Source organism: Oncorhynchus tshawytscha, linkage group LG16 (genome assembly GCF_018296145.1).
Source record: "Oncorhynchus tshawytscha isolate Ot180627B linkage group LG16, Otsh_v2.0, whole genome shotgun sequence".
NCBI classification, from domain to species: Eukaryota; Metazoa; Chordata; class Actinopteri; order Salmoniformes; family Salmonidae; genus Oncorhynchus; species Oncorhynchus tshawytscha.
Window position 1 is genome coordinate 17196894 of NC_056444.1, and position 25028 is coordinate 17221921.

The following is a 25028-nucleotide window of genomic DNA, read 5'->3' on the forward strand; positions in this document are numbered from 1 at the left end:
GCAGTGGAGCTGGAGGGAGATGGAGACGGAGACACACTGGAGGTCAGTGTTTGTTATATTTGGCATTTATGTGAGTGGGTGTGTGTGTGTGGAATATGTGTTCCACAATGATCTGTGCTTACCTCTCACTCTATGGTTCAGTACGAGTGAGTGCATATGAATAGGTGTGTGTGTGTTTTTGTATGTGTTTTTGCTCGCGCGTGTGTTGCAGTACGAGTATGACATTAACGAGAAGGCGGACCGTGTGGTGCTGGGCCGGGGGACCTATGGAGTGGTGTACGCTGGGAGAGACATGAGCAACCAGGTCCGCATCGCCATTAAAGAGATACCAGAGAGAGACAGCAGGTCAGTGGGTGTGTTCAGCCAGGTCAGTGGGTGTGTTCAGCCAGGTCAGTGGGTGTGTTCAGCCAGGTCATCGTGATAAGTCAGTATTCAACGTCCATCCATGTCTGAGGACGTCGGGAGATGACGTAGAAACCGGACACTAGAGGCAACCGCTAGCACTGTTACCTTCAAGTTGGTTTGGGTTTTGCTAGGGTGTTGTGGACGGGGATAGGAGATGGGTGGAAGCATCTGCCTCTGACTACAAAGGTTGTAAGTTTGAATCCAGTGCTAGAAAGTTGTTTTTGAAATGTTTGTTTCAAGGCTATCCCAAACCTTAAGATAACCTTAAGATAACCTTAAGATTTCAGAAATAATGCCTCAAATTAACCCTAACCTTAAATACTAAACTTAACCTTAAACACTTTGTAATTTGACATTTGCAACAACTTCCAAATTTGATGTTTGAGAAACATGGATGAAGTTTTAATTCTGACGTGAGACTGTGAGAGCTAGTTAGTGTGTATGCGTGCGTCTGTGTTTGTGTGCACATGTACGTAACCCTCTTCTCTGTGTGTGTTAGGTACTCCCAACCCCTTCATGAGGAGATAGCGCTGCATAAGTACCTGAAGCACAGGAACATTGTTCAGTACCTGGGCTCAGTCTCAGAGGACGGATACATCAAGATCTTCATGGAGCAAGTCCCTGGAGGTGCCTGCCTGCCTGCCTGCCTGCCTGCCTCTCTCTCTCTCTCTCTCTCTCTCTCTCTCTCTCTCTCTCTCTCTCTCTCTCTCTCTCTCTCTCTCTCTCTCTCTCTCTCTCTCTCTCTCTCTCTCTCTCTCTCTCTCTCTCTCTCTCTCTCTCTCTCTCTCTCTCTCTCTCTCTCTCTCTCTCTCTCTCTCTCTCTCTGCAGGCAGTTTTTATGAGATGCTGCTCTCTATGTGTGTGTGTATAACAGGCAGCCTGTCAGCGTTGCTGCGGTCAAAGTGGGGTCCGTTGAAGGAGGCAACCATCATCTTCTACACACGACAGATCCTGGAGGGACTCCGCTATCTCCACGAGAACCAGATAGTACACCGTGACATCAAGGTAACCTTACATGGAACCCAAACCGGCTGCGCGCGTGCGCCATCGTGCATAAATGTATTTTGTCCCCCCCACACCAAACGCAATCACGACACTCAGGTTAAAATATCAAAACAAACTCTGAACCAATTATATTAATTTGGGGACATGTCGAAAAGCATTAAACATTTATGGCAATTTAGCTAGATAGCTTGTACTTGCTAGCTAATTTGTCCTATTTAGCTAGCTTGCTATTGCTAGCTAATTTGACCTGGGATATAAACATTCAGTTGTTATTTACCTGAAATGCACAAGGTCCTCTACTCCGCCAATTAATCCACACATAAAACGGTCAACCAAATCGTTTATAGTCATCTCTCTGCCTTCCAGGCATTTTCTTCTCTTGACTTTATATTGCGATTGGCAACTTTCATAAATTAGGTGCATTACCGCCACTGACCTCATTCGTCTTTCAGTCACCCATGTGGGTATAACCAATGAGGAGATGGCACCTGGGTATCTGCTTCTATAAACCAATGAGGAGATGGGGGAGGCAGGACATGCAGCGTGATCTGCGTCACAAATAGAACTGACTTCTATTTTAGCCCTTGGCAATGCAGACGCTCGTTGGTGCGCGCAAGCAGTATGTGTGCAGTAATTTACTAATATAGATTTCTACATTTATTTTTTGACATGAGCGGTGTATTCCGCCTGTAACATATGTTTACATTGCCAAAGCAAGTGAAATAGATCATTAAAAAAAGAAATAAACTATAAAATATTACACTCATAATAGTTCCGAAAGAATAAAGACATTTCAAATGTCATAATGATGTGCAAATAGTTCAAGTACAAAAGGGAAAATAAATAAACATAATTATAGGTTGTATTTACAATGGTGTTTGTTCTTCACTGGTTGCTTTTTTCTTGTGGCAACAGGTCACAAATCTTTCTGCTGTGATTGCACTCTGTGGTATTTCACCCAGTAGATATGGGAGTTAATCAAAGTTGGATTTGTTTTCAAATTCTTTGTGGGTCTGTGTAATCTGAGGAAAATACAGTACGTGTCTCTAATATGGTCATGTATTTGGCAGGAGGTTAGGAAGTACAGTTCAGTTTAAACCTCATTTTGTGGACAGTGTGTACATTGCCTGTCTTCTCTTGAGAGCCATGTCTGCCTACGGCGACCTTTCTCAATACCAAGGCTAAGCTCACTGAGTCTGTACATAGTCAAAGCTTTCCTTAAGTTTGGGTCAGTCACAGTGGTCAGGTATTCTGCCACTGTGTACTCTCTGTTTAAGGCCAAATAGCATTCTAGTTGGCTCTGTTTTTTTATGACTTCTTTCCAATGTGTCAAGTAATTATCTATTTTGTTTTCTCATGTTTTGGTTGGGTCTAATTGTGGGGCTCTGTGGGGTCAGTTTGTGTTTGTGAACAGAACCCCAGGACCAACTTGCTTAGGGGACTCTTCTCCAGCTTCATTACACTGTAGGTGATGGCTTTGTTATGGAAGGTTTGGGAATCGCTTCCTTTTAGGTGGTTGTAGAATTCAACGTCTCTTTTCTGAATTTTGATAATTAGCGTCTATCGGCCTAATTCTGCTCTGCATGCATTATTTGGTGTTTTACATTGTACACAGAGGATATTTTAGCAGAATTCTACATGCAGAGTCTCAATTTGGTGTTTGTCCCATTTTGTGAATTATTGGTTGGTGAGCGGACACCAGACCTCACAACCATGAAGGGCAATGGGTTCTATGACTGATTTCAAGTATTTTTTGCCATTTTTATGTCAAATTTGATGTTCCTTTTGATGGCATAGAAGGCCCTTCTTGCCTTGTCTCTCAGATCGTTCACAGCTTTGTGGAAGTTACCTGTGGTGCTGATGTTTAGGCTGAGGTATGTATCGTTTTTTGTGTGCTCTAGGGCAGCGGTGTCTAGATGGAATTTGTATTCGTGGAACTTTTTTGGAACACCATTATTTTTGTCTTACTGCGATTTACTGTCAGGGCCAAGGTCTGACAGAATCTGTGCAGAAGATCTAGGTGCTGCTGTAGGCCCTACTTGGTTGGGGACAGAAGCACCAGATCATCAGCAAACAGTAGAGATGTGACTTCAGATTGTAGTAGGGTGAGGCCGGCTGCTGCAGACTGTTCTAGTGCCCTCGCCAATTCGTTGATATTTATGTTGAAGAGGGTGGAGCTTAAATTAAGCTGCATCCCTGACTCAACCCCGGCCCTGTGGAAAGAAATGTGTGTGCTTTTTTGTCCATTTTAACCGCGCACTTGTTGTTTGTGTACATTGATTTTATAATGTTGTATGTTTTTCCCCAACACCACTTTCCATCAGTTTGTATAGCAGACCCTCATGCCAAATTGTGTCAAAAGCTTTTTTGAAATCAACAAAGCATGAGAACACTTTACCTTTGTTTCGGTTTGTTTGTTTGTCAATTAGGGGTTGCAGGGTGAATACGTGGTCTGTCGTACGGTAATTTGATAAAAAGACAATTTGACATTTGCTCAGCACATTGCTTTCGCTGAGGAAATGTACGAGTCTGCTGTTAATGATAACGCAGAGGATTTTCCTAAGTTTGCTGTTGACGCATATGCCATGGTAGTTATTGGGGTGATCAATCTTGGTTCTAAATATTGGGGAATATGCCAGAGCTGAGGAGGATATTAAAGAGTTTAAGTATAACCAATTGGAATTTGTGGTCTGTATATTTTACAATTTAATTTAGGATACCATCAACCCCACAGGCCTTTTGGGGTTGAAGGGTTTGTCCTGTAGTTCATTCAATGTAATTGGAGAATCCAGTGGGTTCTGGTAGTCTTTAATATTTGATTCTAAGATTTATATTTGATCACGTATATGTTATTGCTGTTTGTTCTTTGTTACAGAGCCAAAAAGATTGGAGAAGTGGTTTATCCATACATCTCCATTTTGGATGGATAACTCTTCGTGTTGTTGTTTGTTTAGAGTTTTCCAATTTTCCCAGAAGTGGTTAGATTCTATGAATTCTTCAATTACATTGAGCTGATTTCTGACGTGCTGTTCCTTCTTTTTCCGTAGTGTATTTCTGTATTGTTTTAGTGATTAATCATAGTGAAGGCATAGGCCCAGGTTTTCTGTGTCTCTATGTTTTTGGTTGGATAGGTTTCGCAATGTCTTTTTAGGTTTTTGCATTCTTCATCAAACCATTTGTCATTGTTGTTAATTTTCTTAGGTTGTCTGCTTGACATTTTTAGATTTGATTGGGAAGCTGAGAGGTCAAATATACTGTTTAGGTTTTCACTATTACAGTGAAACATTTTGTCCAGGAGATTGTCTAGAAGGGATTACATTTACCTAATAGGTTTTTGGTAGATTTCCACACTACTTTCCTTCCATCTATAGCATTTCTAAATATTATTCAGTTCCTTTGGCTTTGATGCCTCATGATTGCACATATCTCTCGCTCTCTCTCTTTCTCTCTCTCCCTGCCTCTCTCTCTCTTTCTCTCTCTTGCTGTCTCTTTCTCTCACTGTCTCTCTCAGGGGGATAATGTATTAGTTAATACCTACAGTGGAGTTCTGAAGATATCAGACTTTGGGACGTCTAAAAGGCTTGCGGGGGTCAACCCCTGCACCGAGACCTTCACTGGTATGACACACACACAATATTGTTTTCTGTGGCAACTCCTCTGCAACCTGGTATATTTTCTCAACTGTTGTTTTATATATCTTACAAATAAACTGTTTCTTTTTAATCTCCAAATATCATAAAAGTTATCAGTAATAGTAACTTGAAAGTATCCAACATCCAACGTTCAGTCCGCGGCTGTCTAGTCTTGCCTGGATCTCAAAATGTCAAATGACCCTCGAAATGTCAAGAGCCACTTTCAGCCTCTATAGAAACACACTCATACACACATTGACAGCTGGCTGCTCCTCACTCGCTCAATCTCACATGCATGCGCCCACGCACAAACAACACACACACATCCAAGTTTTAGTTTGGTTGTTGCCATGATGCGTCGCTCCAGGGAGTGGATGAAATCTCTCAGGAGACAGATGATCTGTCCTAGACACACACACACACACACAGAGAGAGAGAGAATTGTTAGTTAATTAGCCAGAGGGGATTAAGGACTGCGAGTGTGTTTCTCTTTCATTACTCTCTCGTCATCTATCCCTAATTATTGTCCTTTACTTTCCACTCTCTCTCCCTCTCTGACCAACACCTCTCCCTCTTTCTCTCTCTCCCTCTTTCTCTCTCTCCCTCTCTGACCAACACCTCTCTCCCTCTTTCTCTCTCTCCCTTTCTGACCAACACCTCTCTCCCTCTTTCTTTCTCTCCCTCTTTCTTTCTCTCTCTCCCTCTTTCTCTCCCTCCCTCTTTCTCTCTCTCCCTTTCTGACCAACACCTCTCTCCCTCTTTCTCTCTCTCCCTTTCTGACCAACACCTCTCTCCCTCTTTCTTTCTCTCCCTCTTTCTTTCTCTCTCTCCCTCTTTCTCTCTCTCCCTTTCTGACCAACACCTCTCCCTCTTTCTTTCTCTCTCTCCCTCTTTCTCTCTCTCCCTCTTTCTCTCTCTCCCTTTCTGACCAACACCTCTCTCCTCTCTTCCTGTCTCTCCCTTTCTGACCAACACCTCTCTCCCTCTTTCTTTCTCTCTCTCCCTCTTTCTCTCTCTCCCTTTCTGACCAACACCTCTCTCCCTCTTTCTCTCTCTCCCTCTCTGACCAACACCTCTCTCCCTCTCTCTCCCTTCACATTAATTTCTTATCAACATGGAATGTTGTTATGAATGTGTGTGTGTTGTGTCCTATCTAGGCACCCTGCAGTACATGGCTCCAGAGATCATAGACAAGGGTCCTCGGGGTTACGGAGCTCCAGCTGACATCTGGTCTCTGGGCTGCACCATCATAGAGATGGCTACTGGGAAACCCCCCTTCCACGAGCTGGGAGAGCCTCAGGCTGCTATGTTTAAGGTGTGTTTGGTTTGATGTGCTCCAAGACTATGTGACTGGTTCAAACCTGTGTCTCCTGCATGTAATAAGACTTTGTTAGCCAGCTCAGCTAAAGCCTGAAGTGAAGGCATCAAGTGAACGTGATTCATCAGACCACCTGTTACACTTTACATCCAGCTCAGTGTTTGTGTGCGTGCGTGTGTAGGTGGGGATGTTTAAGATCCACCCAGAGATCCCAGAGTCGTTGTCGTTGGAGGCCAAGTCGTTTATCCTGCGTTGTTTTGAGCCTGACCCTAATAAGAGGGCTACCGCCTCAGACCTGCTCAAAGATATCTTCGTACGACACAATGTCAAGGGAAAGAAGAGCAAGATCGCCTTCAAGCCATCAGGTAGGGCTGTTCAGCATTTGTGTGTGTGTGTGTGTGTGTGTGTGTGTGTGTGTGTGTGTGTGTGTGTGTGTGTGTGTGTGTGTGTGTGTGTGTGAGTGTGAGTGTGAGTGTGTGTGTGAGTGTGTGAGTGAGTGTGCGAGTGTGCTAATAAATTAATGGGTGATTTAACCGTTTAATCCACTCAGATTGTTTCCATGACGTCACTGAAATGCTGCAGCTCATACAAATCACAACACACACAGACATACTGTGTACACACACACACAGACATACTGTGTACACACACACACAGACATACTGTGTACACACACACACAGACATACTGTGTGACATACACACACACACAGACATACTGTGTACACACACACACACAGACATACTGTGTGTACACACACACACACAGACATACTGTGTACACACACACACACAGACATACTGTGTACACACACACACAGACATACTGTGTACACACACACACAGACATACTGTGTACACACACACACACAGACATACTGTGTACACACACACACAAACTGGCAGACATGATAATGTAATTGAGGTTGTGTTAACGGTCTCTTTCTCTCCTGTTAACGGTCTCTTTCTCTCCTGTCTACTCCTGGGATCTTTATGCCAGTGTGGCAAGGTTTGTTCCCAGTTAACATTTTTGTTGTTTGTACAGAAATAGAAACGCAACATGTAAAGTGTTGGTCCCATGTTTCATGAGATGAAATAAAAGAAAAATGCACAAATTTGTTTACATCCCTGTCAGTGAGCATTTTTCCTTTGCCAAGATAATCCATCCACCTGACAGGTGTGGCATATCAAGAATCTGAAACCTGTTACGGCGGCACACCTCGTCAGCATCCTATGAAATTGCAGAGCGCCAAATTCAAATGACAGTATTATAAATATTTAACTTTCATTAAAATATATGTGTAATACATCAAAATAAAGCTTAACTTCTTGTTAATCCAGCCGCTGAGTCCGATTTCAAAAAGGCTTTACGGTGAAAGCTCACCATGCGATTATCTGAGGACAGCGCCCCGCATACAAATGCATGACAAATCATTTTTCAACCAGGCACTTGCTACACGAAAGTCAGAAATAGCGATATAATACATGCCTTACCTTTGAAGATCTTCTTCTGTTGGCACTCCAAAAGGTCCCAGTTACATTACAAATGGTCCTTTTGTTTGATAAAGTCCTTTTTTATATCCATAAAAACTCTGTTTAGCTGGCGCACTTCAGTCAATAATCCACCAGTTTCCCTCCATCAAAATGCATACAAAATGAATCCCCAATGTTACTAATAAACTTATCCAAACAAGTCAAACAACGTTTATAATCAAACCTTAGGTACCCTAATACGTAAATAAACGATACAATTTAAGACGGAGAATCGTTATTGTCTTTACCGGAGATAAACAAAAAGAACGCGCTCTCATCCATGCGCATGGAAACACTACAGCCCAAATGGGAGCCACTTAGAAAAACTACAACTTCTACCTAATTTTTGCAAAAACCAGCCTGTAACTCTTTCTAAAGACTGTTGACATCTAGTGGAAGCCCTAGGAACTACAATCGGGAGGATTTAGCCTTGTAATAAAAGTGACAGCCATTGAATACAGTGGTAGGATGAGGGAGTGTGGTTTGTCCTCAGGGTTTCGCCTGCCATTTCAGTTCTGTTATACTCACAGACATTATTTTAACAGTTTTAGAAACTTGTGTTTCTATCCAAATGTGTTTTCTATCCAAATCTACCAATTATATGCATATCCTAGCTTCTGGGCCTGAGTAACAGGCAGTTTACTCTGGGCACGCTTTTCATCTGGATGTGAAATTACTGCCCCCTAGCCCAAAGAGGTTTTAAACACCATGATCCTTACGCAGGTGAACCTGGTGCTGGGGACAATAAAAGGCAATTTTGTCACACAACACAATGCCACAGATGTCTCAAGGTTTGAAGGAGCGTGTAATTGACAGAGCTGTTACCAGATAATTTAATATTAGTTTCTCTTTCATAAGAGTTTCAACTGTACGGGGCAGATGTCAGACAGCGGTGTATAGCGTTGTGTGGGCGAGCGGTTTGCTGATGTCAATGTTGTGAACAGAGTGTCCCATGGTGGCGGTGGAGTTTTGGTATGGGCAAGCATAAGCTATGGACAACGAACACAATTGCATTTTATCAATGTCAATTTGAATGCACAGAGATACCGTGGCAAGGTCCTGAGGCCCATTGTCGTGCCATTCATCCACCGCCATCACCTCATGTTTCAGCATGATAATGCACAGCCCCATGTCGCAAGGATCTGTACACAATTCCTGGAAGCTGAAAATATCCCAGTTCATCCAAGGCCTGCACACTGTTGAAAAAATGAATAGACCCTAAACTGAGGCTTGAATGCAAAATTAAGATGTTTATTGAAACATTGTACAAGAAAGCGCATAAGTGAAAGGTGAAACAAAACACAAACATTTGGGCCTCAGGTCATCATCAGTTTAAATGTGTCGCGCTGCATGAGGCAAATGGTGGTTACACCAAATACTGACTGGTTTTCTGATCCACGCCCCACCAACAGATGCATATCTGTGTTCTCAGTCATGTGAAATCTAATCTATAGATTAGGGCCTAATGAATTTATTCCAATTGACCCAACTGTAACTCAGTAAAATCTTTGAAATTGTTGCATTTGATATTTTTGTTCAGTGTGTGTGTGTGTGTGTGTGTGTGTGTGTGTGTGTGTGTGTGCGTGTATAGCATGTGTGACTATGTCTGTCTGTGGTCGTGTCTACATGTATCTGTGAGTGTCTGTGATCATGTTGCTATCTATCTGTTTCTGCTAAAGCCGAGTCCTGTCTGCACATTTTTGTTCCGGCCCAACAATATCACACCTGAGTAGTTAAACCCGGTGTGATAGTGTTGGTATGGTGCAAAAATGTGTCGGCTCGGAAAGACTTGAAAATCCCTGCTAGTATGTCCTTATCATTGCCAAGAGGTCTGAAACATATCTCTATCGCAACAGTTGCCATGGGAATATGCCCAGAAGCAGTATGGCTAGATAGCTAAAGCTAGCTAGTTAACTAAAAACGCTAGCTAACCAGTTCTCTTGATTAAGGGGGTTCTCTTACACTGTGTGTGTGTCTGTGTGTTTGTGTGCGTGTGTGTATGTGTTGGCCAGACTACATCCGCAGTGTTTCGCTGCCGGTGCAGTTACAGTGTGAGGCCACCGGGAGCAGCAGCAGCGAACCCGGCTCAGTGAGTCCAGACTGCGACTCCAAACAGGATGTCTTCTTTCAGAAGAACAAACGATCAGGGTCAGAGAACCTGCTCAAACCACCTAGCAACAACTACCTAAGGTACACACACCTCTACACCTGAAGTGTGTGTGTGTGTGTGTGTGTGTGTGTGTGTGTGTGTGTGTGTGTGTGTGTGTGTGTGTGTGTGTGTGTGTGTGTGTGTGTGTGTGTGTGTGTGTGTGTGTGTGTGTGTGTGTGTGCGTGTGCCAGGTGGTCATAGCTGATCCTGCTCTAATGCCTTTTACAGCATCCGTCTAATGCCTTGTGGTGACTTTTACAACCTCCAGAACACACACACTCAGTGTGCCATGCAGCCAGGAAACCTTTGTATGTGTAAACACAACTGAAGTCACACTGGGGTTACACACACACCAACACACACACACAATTACCTCATACCCCTGCACACTGTAAATAGCCAAGTTATCATTACTTCTGTTATTATTATTATCATTTTTTAAAACTCTGCGCTGTTAGTCTACATGTGTTGCTTACAAAGATGTGACAAATACCAACACACACACACGTTTTCCAACAGTAGAATAGGGTGTCATTATTCTATATGAATGTCATTGTATTGGTCAGTGTACCGGATGAGGGGTCAGTGTCAGAGGACCGTAGCTCTCCTGCGTCTCTAGAAGACAGAGATGGGGGGCTCTTCCTGCTGAAGAAGGACAGCGAGAGGAGAGCCATCCTCTACAAGGTGTGTGTGTGTGTGTGTGTGTGTGTGTGTGTGTGTGTGTGTGTGTGTGTGTGTGTGTGTGTGTGTGTGTGTAATAAAATATTCAAAGAGGGTTGATTCATTAACATCTCTCTACTCTACAAGGTCCTGAACGAGGACCAGGACAAAGTCATCTCCAACCTCCTGGAGAACCACATACAGGTGTGTGCGTGTTTATATGTGAGAGAGAGAAAATAAATAAAATTGTGAATTGATTAAAGAAAGAGCAACCAGATATTGCCACAATCATCTACTTCTTTCTCCCTCTGTGTGTGTGTTTGTAGGGCAGTGAGGAGCTGCAGCTCTCTGTGGACCACATTAAACAGATCATCTGTATCCTGAGAGATTTCATCCACTCCCCGGAGCGACGCGTCATGGCAACAACCATCTCCAAACTCAAACTGGACCTAGACTTCGACTCCACATCCATCAACCAGATACAACTGGTTCTTTTTGGCTTCCAGGATTCAGTGAGAACACACACAAGCGTGCACAAATACAGTTCATTCGGAAAGTATTCAGATCCCTTGACTTTTTCCACATTTTGTTACGTTACAGCCTTGTTCTAAAATGGATTAAATTGTTGTTCCCCCTCATCAATCTACACACAATACCCCATAATGACAAAGCAAACAGTTTTTTCTTGAAAAAAATAATTAAGTATAACATTTACATAAGTTTTCCGACCCTTTACTCAGTACTTTGTTATAGCACCTTTGTCAATGATTACAGCCTCGAGTCTTCTTGGGTATGATGCTACAAGCTTAGCACACCTGTTTTTGGGGAGTTTCTCCTATTCTTCTCTGCAGATACCTTCAAGCTCTGTCAGGTTGGATGGGGAGCGTTGCTGCACAGCTATTTTCAGATCTCTCTAGAGATGTTCGATCGGGTTAAAGTCCGGGCTCTGGCTGGGCCACTCAAGGACATTCAGAAGATTGTCCCCGAAGCCACTCCTGCGTTGACTTGGCTGTGTACTTCGGGTTGTTGTCCTGTTGGAAGGTGAACCTTTGCCTCAGACTGAGGTCCTGAGCACTCTGGAGCAGGTTTTTTTATCAAGGATCTCTCTGTACTTTGCTCTGTTCTTTTTTCCCTCGATCCTGACTAGTCTCCCAGTCCCTGCTGCTGAAAAACATCCCCACAGCATGATGCTGCCCCCATGCTTCACCGTAGGGATGGTGCCAGGTTTCCTCTAGACGTGACACTTGGCATTCAGGCCAAATAGTTCCATCTTGGTTTCTTCAGAACAGATCTTGTTTTTTCTCATGGCCTGAGAGTCCTTTAGGTGCTTTTTGTCAAACTCCAAGCAGGCTGTCATGTGCCTTTTACTGAAAAGTGGCTTCCGTCTGGCTACTCTACCATAAAGGCCTGATTGGAGGAGTGCTGTAGAGATGGTTGTCCTTCAGGAAGGTTCTCCCATCTCCCCAGAGGAACGCTAGAGCTCTGTCAGAGTGACCATCGGGTTCTTGGTCACCTCCCTGACCAAGGCCCTTCTCCCCCAATTGCTCAGTTTGGCAAGTTTGCCAGCTCTAGGAAGAGTCTTGGTGGTTCCAAACTTCTTCCATTTAAGAATGATGGAGGCCACTGTGATTTGGGGACCTTCAATTCTGCAGAAATGTTTTGGTACCCTTCCTCAGATCTGTGCCTCGACACAATCCTGTCTTGGAGCTCTATGGACAATTCCTTCGACCTCATGGCTTGGTTTTTGCTCAGACATGCACTGTCAACTGTGGAACCTTATATAGACAGATGTGTGCCTTTCCAAATCATGTCCAATCAAGTAAATTGAACACAGATGGACTCCAATAAAGTTGTAGAAACATCTCGAGGATGATCAATGGAAACAGGATGCACCTGAGCTCAATTTCGAATCTCATAGTAAAGGGTCTGAATACTTTACTTTTATTTTTAATACGTTTGCAAACATTTCTAAAAATCGTTTTTTGCTTTGTCATTATGGGGTATTGTGTATAGATAGATTGATGAGAAAAAATATATATTTAATCAATTTTAGAATAAGTCTGTAAAGTAACAAAATGTGGAAAAAGTCAAATAGTCTGAATACTTTCCAAAGGCCCTGCACGCAGGACTACTCTGAATGATGGTCACATCCAGATTAATGTAGAAGTGTTTAGAAACATATTATATTCTTATTTACAATAAAAGTTACTCCAAAATGACACAATACATTATTTACCATTAATTTATTTGGGGCACAAAATAATCTGAAACAACCAAACAAAAACAGCAAATGCATCCAACAAGTTTGTGGAGCCCCAAGCTTGTAATCACTTTAATACACGTATACAGTGCTGTGAAAAAGTATTTGCCCCCTTTCTGATTTTCTTTAAATTAGATCTTTTTCATACTGAACGTCATCAGATCTTCACCCAAAACCTAATATTAGATAAAGGGAATCTGAGTTTACAAATAACAACAACAAAAATATATTTATTCTATTTATTTAATAAAAAAATGTAACACCCTATTCCTCTGTGTGAAACAGTAATTGCCCCGTTACTCAATAATGGGTTGTGCCACATTTAGCTGCAATGACTGCAACCAAATGTTTTCTGTAGTTGTTGCTCAGTGTTTCACATCGCTGTGGAGGAATTTCGGCCCACTCTTCGCTTTAACTCTGCGACATTTGTGGCTTTTCAAGCATGAACTGCCCTTTTACACTACCACCACCATACTTGACAGTTCCTACTGTGGAATGCAGTGTTTGGTTTTCGCCAGGCAGAATGGGGCCCATGTCGTCCAAAGAGTTACACTTTTTACTCATCTGTCCAAAAAACATTCTTCCAAGAGTCTTGATGATCATCCAGGTGCTTCCTGGTTCTTTTTTGGCAAACTTGAGTCAACTTCTTGGATGAGATGGGTCCCATTATGTCTGGTGAAAACCAAACAGTGCATTCCACAGTAAAAACCTTATACCAACGGTCATGGTGGTGGTTGTGTGATGGTTTGGGGATGCTTTGCTGCCTCAGGATCTGGATGACTTGCCTTAATAGAAGGAACCATGAATACTGCTCTGTATCAGATAATTCTACAGGAGAATGGCAGGCCATCCGTCTGTGAGCTGATGCAAGACAATGATCCAACACAAGTCTACATGAAAATGGTTAAAAAGCAACAAATGTGAAGTTTTGGAATAGCCTAGTCAATGTCCAGACCTAATCCCAATTGAGATGTTGTGACAGGACTTGAAACGAGCAGTTCATGCTTGAAAACCCACAAATGTTGCTGAGTTAAAGCAGGTCTGTATGCTTTCCCAATACTTTTGGTCCCCTAATATGGGGGGTCTATGTACAAAAAGTGGTATAATAGAAAATAGCTTCAAATGAATGCTGACAGTCTGCACTTTAACCCCATAACCAAATTCAATGTGCTTGAGTACAGAGCCAAGACAACAACAATGTGTCACTGTCCCAATACTTTTGGAGCTCATCGTGTGTGTGTGTGTGTGTGTGTGTGTGTGTGTGTGTGTGTGTGTGTGTGTGTGTTCAAGGTGAACAAGGTCCTGAGGAACCATCATATTAAACCTCACTGGATGTTTGCTATGGACAACATCATCAGACGAGCAGTACAGGCTGCAGTCACCATCCTCATACCAGGTGTGTGGTCACTGCTAAAGCGCTCAATAAAAAAAGCTTGCTGAATTGTAGCAACCTAACCCTTCACCCCTGACCTTTAACTCTCCCTGTAGAGCTCCAGACCCACTTCGGCCCGGCCTCGGAGAGCGAGGGACCAGATAAGGAGGAGGAGGAAGAGGAGGAGGAGGCAGAGTTTGGCCCTGTATTGGTCACGCCTCCAGACGACCCTGCTGTGACCCCCGAACCCGTGGTGACCTCAGCAGTCAGCACGCTCAGCTCCACCCTCTCCTCCCCGCCTCCGCCTCCGCGCTCACAGCCTCTCGGAGCCCAGTTGGGCCGGCTCAAACAGGAGACCAACCGGTGTGTGTGTGTTTGTGTGTGTGTGCGTTCTCACCTGGAATCCAAACATAATCCGTTGTATCACACACACACATAAATACTGTATTATGATATACGCACACACACACACACAGATAAATACTGTATAGTGTATACACATACACACGTACCAATGAAGAGAGGCTGAGGTTTCTATTTCATGTTGATCAAGGGTTGTCTGTCCTACTTAAAATGAATGAGCCTAAGTGCTTCAAGATAAGAGGGTTTGATGAATAGCGAATTATGAATGAAGTGGCCTTGTAGCGCCTCGAGCCCAAGTAATGGAATAGAAGAAATATGTGGAATGGCTGTCCTGTTCTGCCCCCTGCAGGTTGTTGGAGGAACTGCTGCACAGGGAGAGAGAGTACCAGCAGGTCCTGAAGACAACACTACAGCAAAGACAACATGACCTAGAGCTGGTCAGGGTCAGATACAGACCCCCAGGTACACACACAAACACACACACACACACACTAGTATCCCTGGTAACTTGTCTCTCCCCATCTCTCTCTCCATCTCTCTTTTTCTTTTTCAGACGTTCCTCCTCCCTCTATCTTCCAAGTCCCAGTTGACCACGAGCCTGATAAGCAGCTCACTGATTGGCTGAAAGACCAGAGTGCGGATGCAGACACCATAGACAAGGTTGATCCATCTACATTGTGTTTGTGTTGTGGATCCAGTGTTGAAATTGCCACGGGGGATGGGGGGACATGTCCCCCACAATAATTTCTTTAAAATAAATCAATAGGTTGGTGGCCCTCCAGATAGCATATGAACACGTCATAAGCGATGGGAAAATGTGTAGAATTTGAGGAAATTAGCCTTTAACGGTCGACTTTGGGCACAATGTGTCATTCTGGCAATGTGTGCCGCAAAAGATGTAGTTTATTCGTTAGATAAGCTATTGATGTCATTTCACAGGATATTTTTTTCAGATGGAAGCTGTAGAGATCGGTAAGAAATGTCACTTCTGTAGCCAAGTGTCTTCAATAGCATTAAATTACCTGGTATGGTGGTGTATTGATCAGTTATACAGTTTAAATATGTTATTTTTGCATTTCTGCACAAAGTAAACCTTTAAAGTAACTGTCCAGTGTTTACAGATTTCTATAAAATATGACCTATAACTAATTACAATAGATATTCTTCCAAAAATGGTAATTAAGTATGTAATTAAAAGCATATTTTCTGTGTTGGATTGGTGTGGGCGTACCCCAACAACAGAATGGCGTTGGCGTATACCGGTCAATAAAAATATTCATGCGAGTAGACCGCTGATTGGCCAGCTCCTCTATGAGGAAATAGCAATCATTTTTTTAAATGGTCTGTTTGAGACATAAGTTTGAGGTGGGGTTTTTAAAGTTTTTTTTTCCACCAATTTATGCATTGGCCACAAATACCAGTATAGAATGAGCCAACAACTTTATTTGGGTATGAGTTAACAGAATATACATTTTTTGATGGACAGTTCATTTAAAACTGCAACAGTTTCTCTCAGCTTTATGGCAAAATTTGTAGAGTATTCGGAAATTGGCTTTAAAACAGCAAAATGTTCTCTCATCCTCATGGTGAATGTGAAGAATAGCATGAGATGAGCATATTTATCTCTACCCCATGACAAAATGTATAGAATTGCAGGAAATGTGCTTTAAAACTGCAACATTTTCTCATGACAAAATGTTTAGAATAGCATTATAAAAGTGCAACAACAAAAAAATCTGCCCCATGGCAAAATGTGTTGAAATGCAAGTTACTTGTTCGCACTTATACTTGGTTTTCAAAATACCCCTCCATATACCCTTCAAAATAACCTTAAAGACAGGCATAATAAGTCATGTCAAACTGTGTAGAATTGCAGGAAATGCATTTTATATACACTGCTCAAAAAAATAAAGGGAACACTAAAATAACACATCCTAGATCTGAATGAATGAAATATTCTTATTAAATACTTTTTCTTTACATAGTTGAATGTGCTGACAACAAAATCACACAAAAGATGATCAATGGAAATCAAATTTATCATCCCCTGGGGGACTGGATTTGGAGTGACACTCAAAATTAAAGTGGAAAACCACACTACAGGCTGATCCAACTTTGATGTAATGTCCTTAAAACAAGTCAAAATGAGGCTCAGTAGTGTGTGTGGCCTCCACGTGCCTGTATGACCTCCCTACAACACCGGGCATGCTCCTGATGAGGTGGCGGATGGTCTCCTGAGGGATCTCCTCCCAGACCTGGACTAAAGCATCCGCCAACTCCTGGACAGTCTGTGGTGCAACGTGGCGTTGGTGAATGGAGCGAGACAGGATGTCCCAGATGTGCTCAATTGGATTCAGGTCTGGGGAACGGGCGGGCCAGTCCATAGCATCAATGCCTTCCTCTTGCAGGAACTGCTGACACACTCCAGCCACATAAGGTCTAGCATTGTCATGCATTAGGAGGAACCCAGGGCCAATCGCACCAGCATATGGTCTCACAAGGGGTCTGAGGATCTCATCTAGGTACCTAATGGCAGTCAGGCTACATCTGGCGAGCACATGGAGGGCTGTGCGGCCCCCCAAAGAAATGCCACCCCACACCATGACTGACCCACCGCCAAACCGGTCATGCTGGAGGAGGCAGCAGAACGTTCTCCACGGTGTCTCCAGACTCTGTCACGTCTGTCACGTGCTCAGTGTGAACCTGCTTTCATCTGTGAAGAGCACAGGGCGCCAGTGGCGAATTTGCCAATCTTGGTGTTCTCTGGCAAATGCCAAACGTCCTGTACGGTGTTGGGCTGTAAGCACAACCCCCACCTGTGGACGTCGGGCCCTCATATCACCCTCATGGAGTCTGTTTCTGACTCCTTTATTGGGGGTGTCTTGCTAATTGCCTATAATTTCCGCCTGTTGTCTATACCATTTACACAACATCATGTGAAATTGATTGTCAATCAGTGTTGCCTCCTAAGTGGACAGTTTGATTTCACAGAAGTGTGATTGACTTGGAGTTACATTGTGTTGTTTAAGTGTTCCCTTTATTTTTTTGAGCAGTGTATATAAAAACCAATTCTGGGGGAGGACCCCCCCGTCTATTGTTTGTCCCCCCCAATATTTACACCACAATTTCATCCTTGCGTGTGTCAGTGTTTATGTGTAGATCGTGTTTTTATTGGTTATTGAGTTGAGTTTGCCATTGGTTGTTTAGTTTATTACATTATTATGTATTTGAGTTGTAGTACAGTTCAGAGGAGGCTGGTGAGAGGAGCTATAGGAGGATGGGCTCATTGTAAAGGCTGGAATGGGATACATTTTATTTAACCTTTATTTTATCAGGTTGTCCTACTGAGACCAAGGTCTCTTTTACAGATGAGCCCCGAATTAAATTCATTACAGAAAATACACACATCAATATCAATACAAAATGCAAGCAGTTAGAAAACTGAATGTTATAAAATACATCAAACATATGGAAACCACATCTTTGACTCCTTTCCATGTATTCCATTCCAGCCATTACAATGAGCCCATCCTCCTATAGCTCCCCCCACCAGCCTCCTCTGGTATGGTTGTTTACTGGTTTTAGTATGGTTCTATGTAGTTGATGTTTCTGTCTCAGTTTGTAATGGAGGAGTACACGCTGAGCGATGTCCTTAATGATGTCACTAAGGAGGACCTGCGCTACCTACGCCTACGGTAACTACTGTGTGTGTGTGTGTCTGTGTGTGTGTCATTGTGTGTGTGTGTGTGTGTGTGTGTGTCATTGCGTGTGTGCGTCATTGTGTGTATGTGTGCCTGTGTGTGTGTGTGTGTATCATCACGTAGTAGAACCTGTGGCAACACACTTTAATTAATACTGTATTTTTGTTTTTCTCTCTCCGTGTGTGTGTGTGTGTGTGTGTGTGTGTGTGTGTGTGTGGTGAGAAGGGGTGGGGTGCTGTGTCGTATATGGCGGGGTATCCAGAGGCACAGAGAGCGAGAGAGGCTGACAAGGGATGACTCCAAAGATGACGGATGATGGGATACATGAACTACGACTGCCTTAACACTCACACACAGAGAAATAGAATGAATAGAACGGGCGTCCCCATTCAAGTCAATGATGGCATATTGGTTGGGCAGGCAGCCATTGCAAGTGTACCCATAGGGGCAAAGCAGGAAGTGAAAGCTGGAAGTGTACCCATCAATCTGTGTTGTGATTTGTTGAATCAACTCAACTGACATTACAAAAAAATACATTCCATGAGCCACATCAGTTAGCATAATTTGAATGAACATTCTATATAACCATGGGAATTATTGCAACACAATACCAGGTAGCCATTGCGAGTGTACCCATTATTACCAGTCAAATTGCCAGGGTTAGAGGTTGCAAACCCTTTCTATTTGTTCTATTTCTATGCATGCACACATGCACACACAGACCAAACTGTTGTGTGTATGTGTTTGATTGAGTGTGTGATTGATTGAGTGTGTGTGTGTGTGTGTGTGTGTGTGTGTGTGTGTGTGTGTGTGTGTGTGTGTGTGTGTGTGTGTGTGTGTGTGTGTGTGTGTGTGTGTGTGTGTGTGTGTGTGTGTGTGTGTGTGTGTGTGTGTGTGTGTGTTATGTACACCACACGGGCTTCTTAGGTTTCGTCCCATGCCAAATTCTGCCTGCTCATTGGTCCTGTATTGCACCAGGAAGTTTGTGGCCCTAGCCAAGAGAGGCAGTGGGCATTTAGTTACACACACAACCAGTCTGTAATGTAGTGTTTATTTTTTGGTCTCTCTAATTCTGTATAGTGAGGTGTATAATATAGAGGTCTATAATGTAGAACTGTGTTTGTAGTTAGCACAGGTCTGTGGCTTTTCATGTTTTAGTCCAGCTGTGTTCATGTTTTAGATGTCTTCATGTGATTTCAATGTGTTACTTTAAAGGTGCAATATGCACGATTTACAGCTGTTCCAAGGTCATTTCAATAAATGATGAATATAACTTAATGCTGCATGAGCTACTTTACTTCCCCCATCACAACCCAAAATAAGCCTGTACTTGCATAATATTAAGAAACTATGTGGTAACCATGACTACTTTCTGGTACGTCTTTGTTCTGAGGGTTAACGAGAGATTAACCCTGAGATAAACATTGACCAGAGTTTTGAAGAGCAAACACACGCACTCCGAAATGGAAACTCCTGTGGAAAGCATCCCCACAACATTCTGTAAACACACATCTATAACCCTCAGTTCAGATGCACTCATTATTAACAGAGACAACACTCAGTTGATAAAATAGATCATGTAAGTTAAGATCTATAGAATGCAGACAGATATAGGGTAAAGATCAGAGGTCTGGTTGATGGTGTTGGTATGATGTCAGTAGCAGGGAGTAGTGGTAGAAAAGGTGGGTAAACGCTGAACAACAGTCCAGATGACAGGCGGTAAGTAAGGCTAATGCTCATAATGTGTAGTAGGTGATTGAATGCGATTCACCAAATAAAAAGGTGAATAAAGGTGTTTCCCCTGCATTACATCCCTGTGGGTTCAGACTTATAAAGCCACATAGTCCTTGTTTGTGTTACTATTTTTAGACCTGGAATCTGTGGTTATTTATAGAATGTTGTGATGTTCTAAGAATGCCCCTGATAGCACTAACACCATCCCTTCCTGCTGCTGATGATCAACTATCGCTCTGGATCTGATTACACTCTACTCTGACCTTGGGTGATTATCGTATGCGCGGTCTCAATGTGTCTAGGCCTTATAATGGACTTATGGTGTAGAGCAGTGGTTTAGTGGGTAACATTTCTGGCTCTATACACAAGAGCTATTCCCCACCGGAGACCGTGATTCAGTCCCTGAGTCTACCACTCACACTTTGACTCCTCTTAACCTCTTACCCTCTCTGTTTCTGATCTACAGTGCATTCGAGAGTATTCAGACCCCTTAACCTTTTCCACATTTTGTGACGTTACAGCCTTATTCTAAAATTGATTAAATAGTTTTTTCCCTCTTCAATCTATACAAAATACCCCATAATGACAAAGCAAAAACTGGTTTTAAGAAATGTTTGCAAATGTATTAAAAATAAAAAACTGAAATATTCAAATATTTACTTAGTACGTTGTTGAAGCACCTTTGGCAGCATTTACAGCCTTGAGTCTTCTTGGGTATGATGCTACAAGCTTGGCACACCTCTATTTGGGGAGTTTCTCCCATTCTTCTCTGCTTATCCTCTCATGCTCTGTCAGGTTGGATGGGGAGGGTCGCTGCACAGCTATTTACAGGTCTCTTCAGAGATGTTCGATCGGGTTCCAGTCCGGGCTCTGGCTGGGTCACACAAGGACATTCAGTCAGTCCCAAAGCCACTCCTGTGTTGTCTTGGCTGTATGCACTGGAGCAGGTTTCATTCGATAATCTCTCTGTACTTGGCTCTGTTACTCTTACCCTCAATACTGACTAGTGTCCCAGTCCCCGCCACTGAAAAACATCCCCACAGCATGATGCTGCCAGCACAATACTTCACCGTAGGGATGGTGCCAGGGTTCCTCTAGACGTGAGGCTTGGCATTCAGGCCAAAGAGTTCGATCTTGGTTTCATGGTCTGTGAGTCCTATATGTGCCTTTTGGCAAACTCCAAGCGGGCTGTCATGTGCCTTTTACTGAGGAGTGGCTTCCGTCTGGCCACTCTACCATAAAGGCCTGATTGGTGGAGTGCTGCAGAGATGGTTGTCCTTCAGGAAGGTTCTCCCATCTCCAAAGAGAAACTCTGGAGCTCTGTCAGAGTGAGCATCAGGTTCTTGGTCACCTCCCTGACAAAGGCCCTTCTCCCCCGATTGCTCTAGGAAGTGTCTTGGTGGTTCCAAACTTCTTCCATTAAGGAATGATAGAGGCCACTGTGTTCTTGGAGACCTTCAATACTGCAGACATTACACTTCCCCAGATCTGTGCCTCGACACAATCCTTGTCTCAGAGCTCTACGGACAATTCCTTCGACCTCATGGCTTGGTTTTTACTATGTGGGACCTTACATATAGATATGCCTTTCCAAATCATGTCCAATCAATTGAATTTACAACAGGTGAATTCCAATCAAGTTGTAGAAACATCTCAAGGATGATCAATGGAACCTGAGCTCAATTTCGATTCTCATAGCAAAGGGTCTGAATTCTTATGTAAATAAGGTATTTCTGTTTTTTATTTGTTAATAAATTTGCAAAATAATCTAAAAACCTGTTTTTGCTTTGTCATTATGGGGTATTCTGTGTAGATTGATGAGGTAAATAATTGATTTAATCAATTTTAGAACAAGGCTGTAACATAACAAAATGTGGAAAAGGTCAAGGGGTCTGAATAATTTTCGAAATGCACTGTATCTAAACTAAAACATATAATTTATGTAAGGTGAATCACCACTCTCCTAAAATAAAAAATAAAGGCCTATGAATGTCTTCATTATGTGTCACCATATCTGTTGAGAATAGAGACCGCAGTTCAGCTACTCATTGACAGCTCAGCTTTTATAGCCTTTCTCTGCACGGAAGTGCAGGGCCTTTGTCTAGAGTTTCTAATGTTGGTTCCCTACGCAGGTTGGATTTCATCACACACAAAAAAACGTGTACATACACACTTTATCATGCCTACACAGGTTAGAATTCAGGTCCACCTACACAGTTAAAACCAGTGTTTGAACTACTAATTCACTCGCACGCACACTCTCTCACACACATACACACACACACATACACTCCTGTGTGGAGGAAGAATGATGCAAGAAGATGTTGTAGGCTATAAACACATATACAGCATGTTAAATCAGCCATTGTCACATGACCCCATGACATGAAACTGAACATGACCTTAATCCTTAAGAGTCCTTTGATGCACCGGTAGGTCAATCTAAGTGACATAATACAGAAATCCCCATCGAAATCGGACAATTTAAGATAGAAATACACTACATGACCAAAAGTATGTGGACACCTGCTCACCGAACATCTCATTCCAAAATAATGGACATTAATATGGAGTAGGTCCCCCTTTGCTGCCATAACAGCCTCCACTCTTCTGGGAAGGCTTTCCACTAGATGTTGGAACATTGATGTCGGGACTTGCTTCCATTCAGCCACAAGAGCATTAGTGAAGTCGGGCACTGATGTTGGGCGATTAGTCCTTGCTCGCTGTCGGCGATCCAATTCATCCCAAAGGTGTTCGATGGGGTTGAGGTCAGGGCTCTGTGCAGGCCAGTCAATTTCTTCACACCAAGCCATTTTTGTATGGGCATTGCTTTGTGCACGGGGGCATTGTTATGCTGAAACAGGAAAGGGCCTTCCCCAAACTGTTGGAAGCACAGAATCATCTAGAATGTCATTGTATGCTGTAGCGTTAAGATTTTCCTTCACTAGAACTGAGAAAAAGCACCAGACCATTATTTATCCTCCACCAAACTTTACAGTAGGCACTATGCATTTGGGTAGGTAGCCACCTCCTGGCGTCCTCCAAACCCAGATTTGTCCGTCGGACTGCCAGAAGGTGAAGCGTGATTCATCACCAGAGAATGCGTTTCCAGTGCTCCAGAGTCCAATGGCGGCGAGCTGTACACCACTCCAGCCAACGCTTGGCATTGCGCATGGTGATCTTAGGCTTGTGTGCAGCTGCTCGGCCATGGAAACCCCTTTCATGATGCTCCCGACGAACAGTTCTTGTGTTGACTTTGCTTCCAGAGGCACCTTGGAACTCGGTAGTGAGTGTTGCAACCGAGGACAGATGATTTTTATGCTTCAGCGCACGGCGGTCCCGTTCTGTGAACTTGTGTGTCCTACCATGAGAAACCATGAGACATTCCAAAAATCGGTCTTCTATCGAAAACGTCTGTACGTTTTGGCCTACACAAGTGTCAATGGACTCGTCTGAAGGTAACCCATACAAACAAATGGAAGTATGGAGGTAGTTGTGTGCCAATAAAAATAAGGGGTTGAATATGTTTAATATGTGTAAAAAAAACTTATTCCTTATGATTTATTTTTTGATTGTCTTTTTTGCCATTTATGAATGCATTATTCAATGTGTTTCCCCCTGGACTTTTAGAGGTTAAACTGATCAAACCTAAACCGGATGAACATAACGCAACCTCTGTCAGAAGCTTAGCCTTTAGTCTGAACTGACGTCTAATTGGACGTGTAGAACAGGGCTGCCCAATCCTGGTCCTGGAGGGATGAAACACTTCTGTTTTTTGGGGGGGGATTTTAAATTTTTTATTTCATTTACAATTGCGACCTGGCCAAGATAAAGCAAAGCAGTTCGACAGATACAACGACACAGAGTTACACATGGAGTAAAACAAACATACAGTCAATAATACAGTATAAACAAGTCTATATACAATGTGAGCAAATGAGGTGAGAAGGGAGGTAAAGGCAAAAAAGGCCATGGTGGCAAAGTAAATACAATATAGCAAGTAAAACACTGGAATGGTAGTTTTGCAATGGACGAATGTGCAAAGTAGAAATAAAAATAATGGGGTGCAAAGGAGCAAAATAAATAAATTAATTAAATACAGTTGGGAAAGAGGTAGTTGTTTGGGCTAAATTATAGGTGGGCTATGTACAGGTGCAGTAATCTGTGAGCTGCTCTGACAGTTGGTGCTTAAAGCTAGTGAGGGAGATAAGTGTTTCCAGTTTCAGAGATTTTTGTAGTTTGTTCCAGTCATTGGCAGCAGAGAACTGGAAGGAGAGGCAGCCAAAGAAATAATTGGTTTTGGGGGTGACTAGAGAGATATACCTGCTGGAGCGTGTGCTACAGGTGGGAGATGCTATGGTGACCAGCGAGCTGAGATAAGGGGGGACTTTACCTAGCAGGGTCTTGTAGATGACATGGAGCCAGTGGGTTTGGCGACGAGTATGAAGCGAGGGCCAGCCAACGAGAGCGTACAGGTCGCAATGGTGGGTAGTATATGGGGCTTTGGTGACAAAACGGATTGCACTGTGATAGACTGCATCCAATTTGTTAAGTAGGGTATTGGAGGCTATTTTGTAAATGACATCGCCAAAGTCAAGGATTGGTAGGATGGTCAGTTTTACAAGGGTATGTTTGGCAGCATGAATGAAGGATGCTTTGTTGCGAAATAGGAAGCCAATTCTAGATTTAACTTTGGATTGGAGATGTTTGATATGGGTCTGGAAGGAGAGTTTACAGTCTAACCAGACACCTAAGTATTTGTAGTTGTCCACGTATTCTAAGTCAGAGCCGTCCAGAGTAGTGATGTTGGACAGGCGGGTAGGTGCAGGTAGCGATCGGTTGAAGAGCATTTAGTTTTATTTGTATTTAAGAGCAATTGGAGGCCACGGAAGGAGAG

At 43.0% G+C, this 25028-nt stretch overlaps 1 protein-coding gene across 5 annotated transcripts in view; it reads left to right on the top strand.

The window, feature by feature from the left end:
* Positions 1-19168, top strand: part of map3k15 (mitogen-activated protein kinase kinase kinase 15) — a 78689-nt gene extending 59521 nt beyond the window's left edge. For 2 of the 5 annotated variants that reach the window (XM_042298864.1, XM_042298866.1), the window contains 18 exons: positions 1-42; positions 212-345; positions 905-1032; positions 1280-1410; positions 4922-5027; positions 6200-6357; positions 6542-6725; positions 7360-7368; positions 9905-10082; positions 10608-10725; positions 10849-10905; positions 11028-11213; positions 14252-14357; positions 14450-14696; positions 15046-15158; positions 15250-15356; positions 18315-18391; positions 18623-19168. The exon at positions 1-42 is cut by the window's left edge and continues 46 nt beyond it. In XM_042298864.1, coding sequence (XP_042154798.1) covers positions 1-42; positions 212-345; positions 905-1032; positions 1280-1410; positions 4922-5027; positions 6200-6357; positions 6542-6725; positions 7360-7368; positions 9905-10082; positions 10608-10725; positions 10849-10905; positions 11028-11213; positions 14252-14357; positions 14450-14696; positions 15046-15158; positions 15250-15356; positions 18315-18391; positions 18623-18713 — 2172 coding nt within the window. In that variant the 3' untranslated portion in view covers positions 18714-19168. The remainder of the gene's footprint in view (positions 43-211; positions 346-904; positions 1033-1279; positions 1411-4921; positions 5028-6199; positions 6358-6541; positions 6726-7359; positions 7369-9904; positions 10083-10607; positions 10726-10848; positions 10906-11027; positions 11214-14251; positions 14358-14449; positions 14697-15045; positions 15159-15249; positions 15357-18314; positions 18392-18622) is intronic. The other 3 variants (XM_042298865.1, XM_042298867.1, XM_042298868.1) reach the window with 2 other exon arrangements.
* The last annotated feature ends 5860 nt before the right edge of the window (positions 19169-25028 follow it).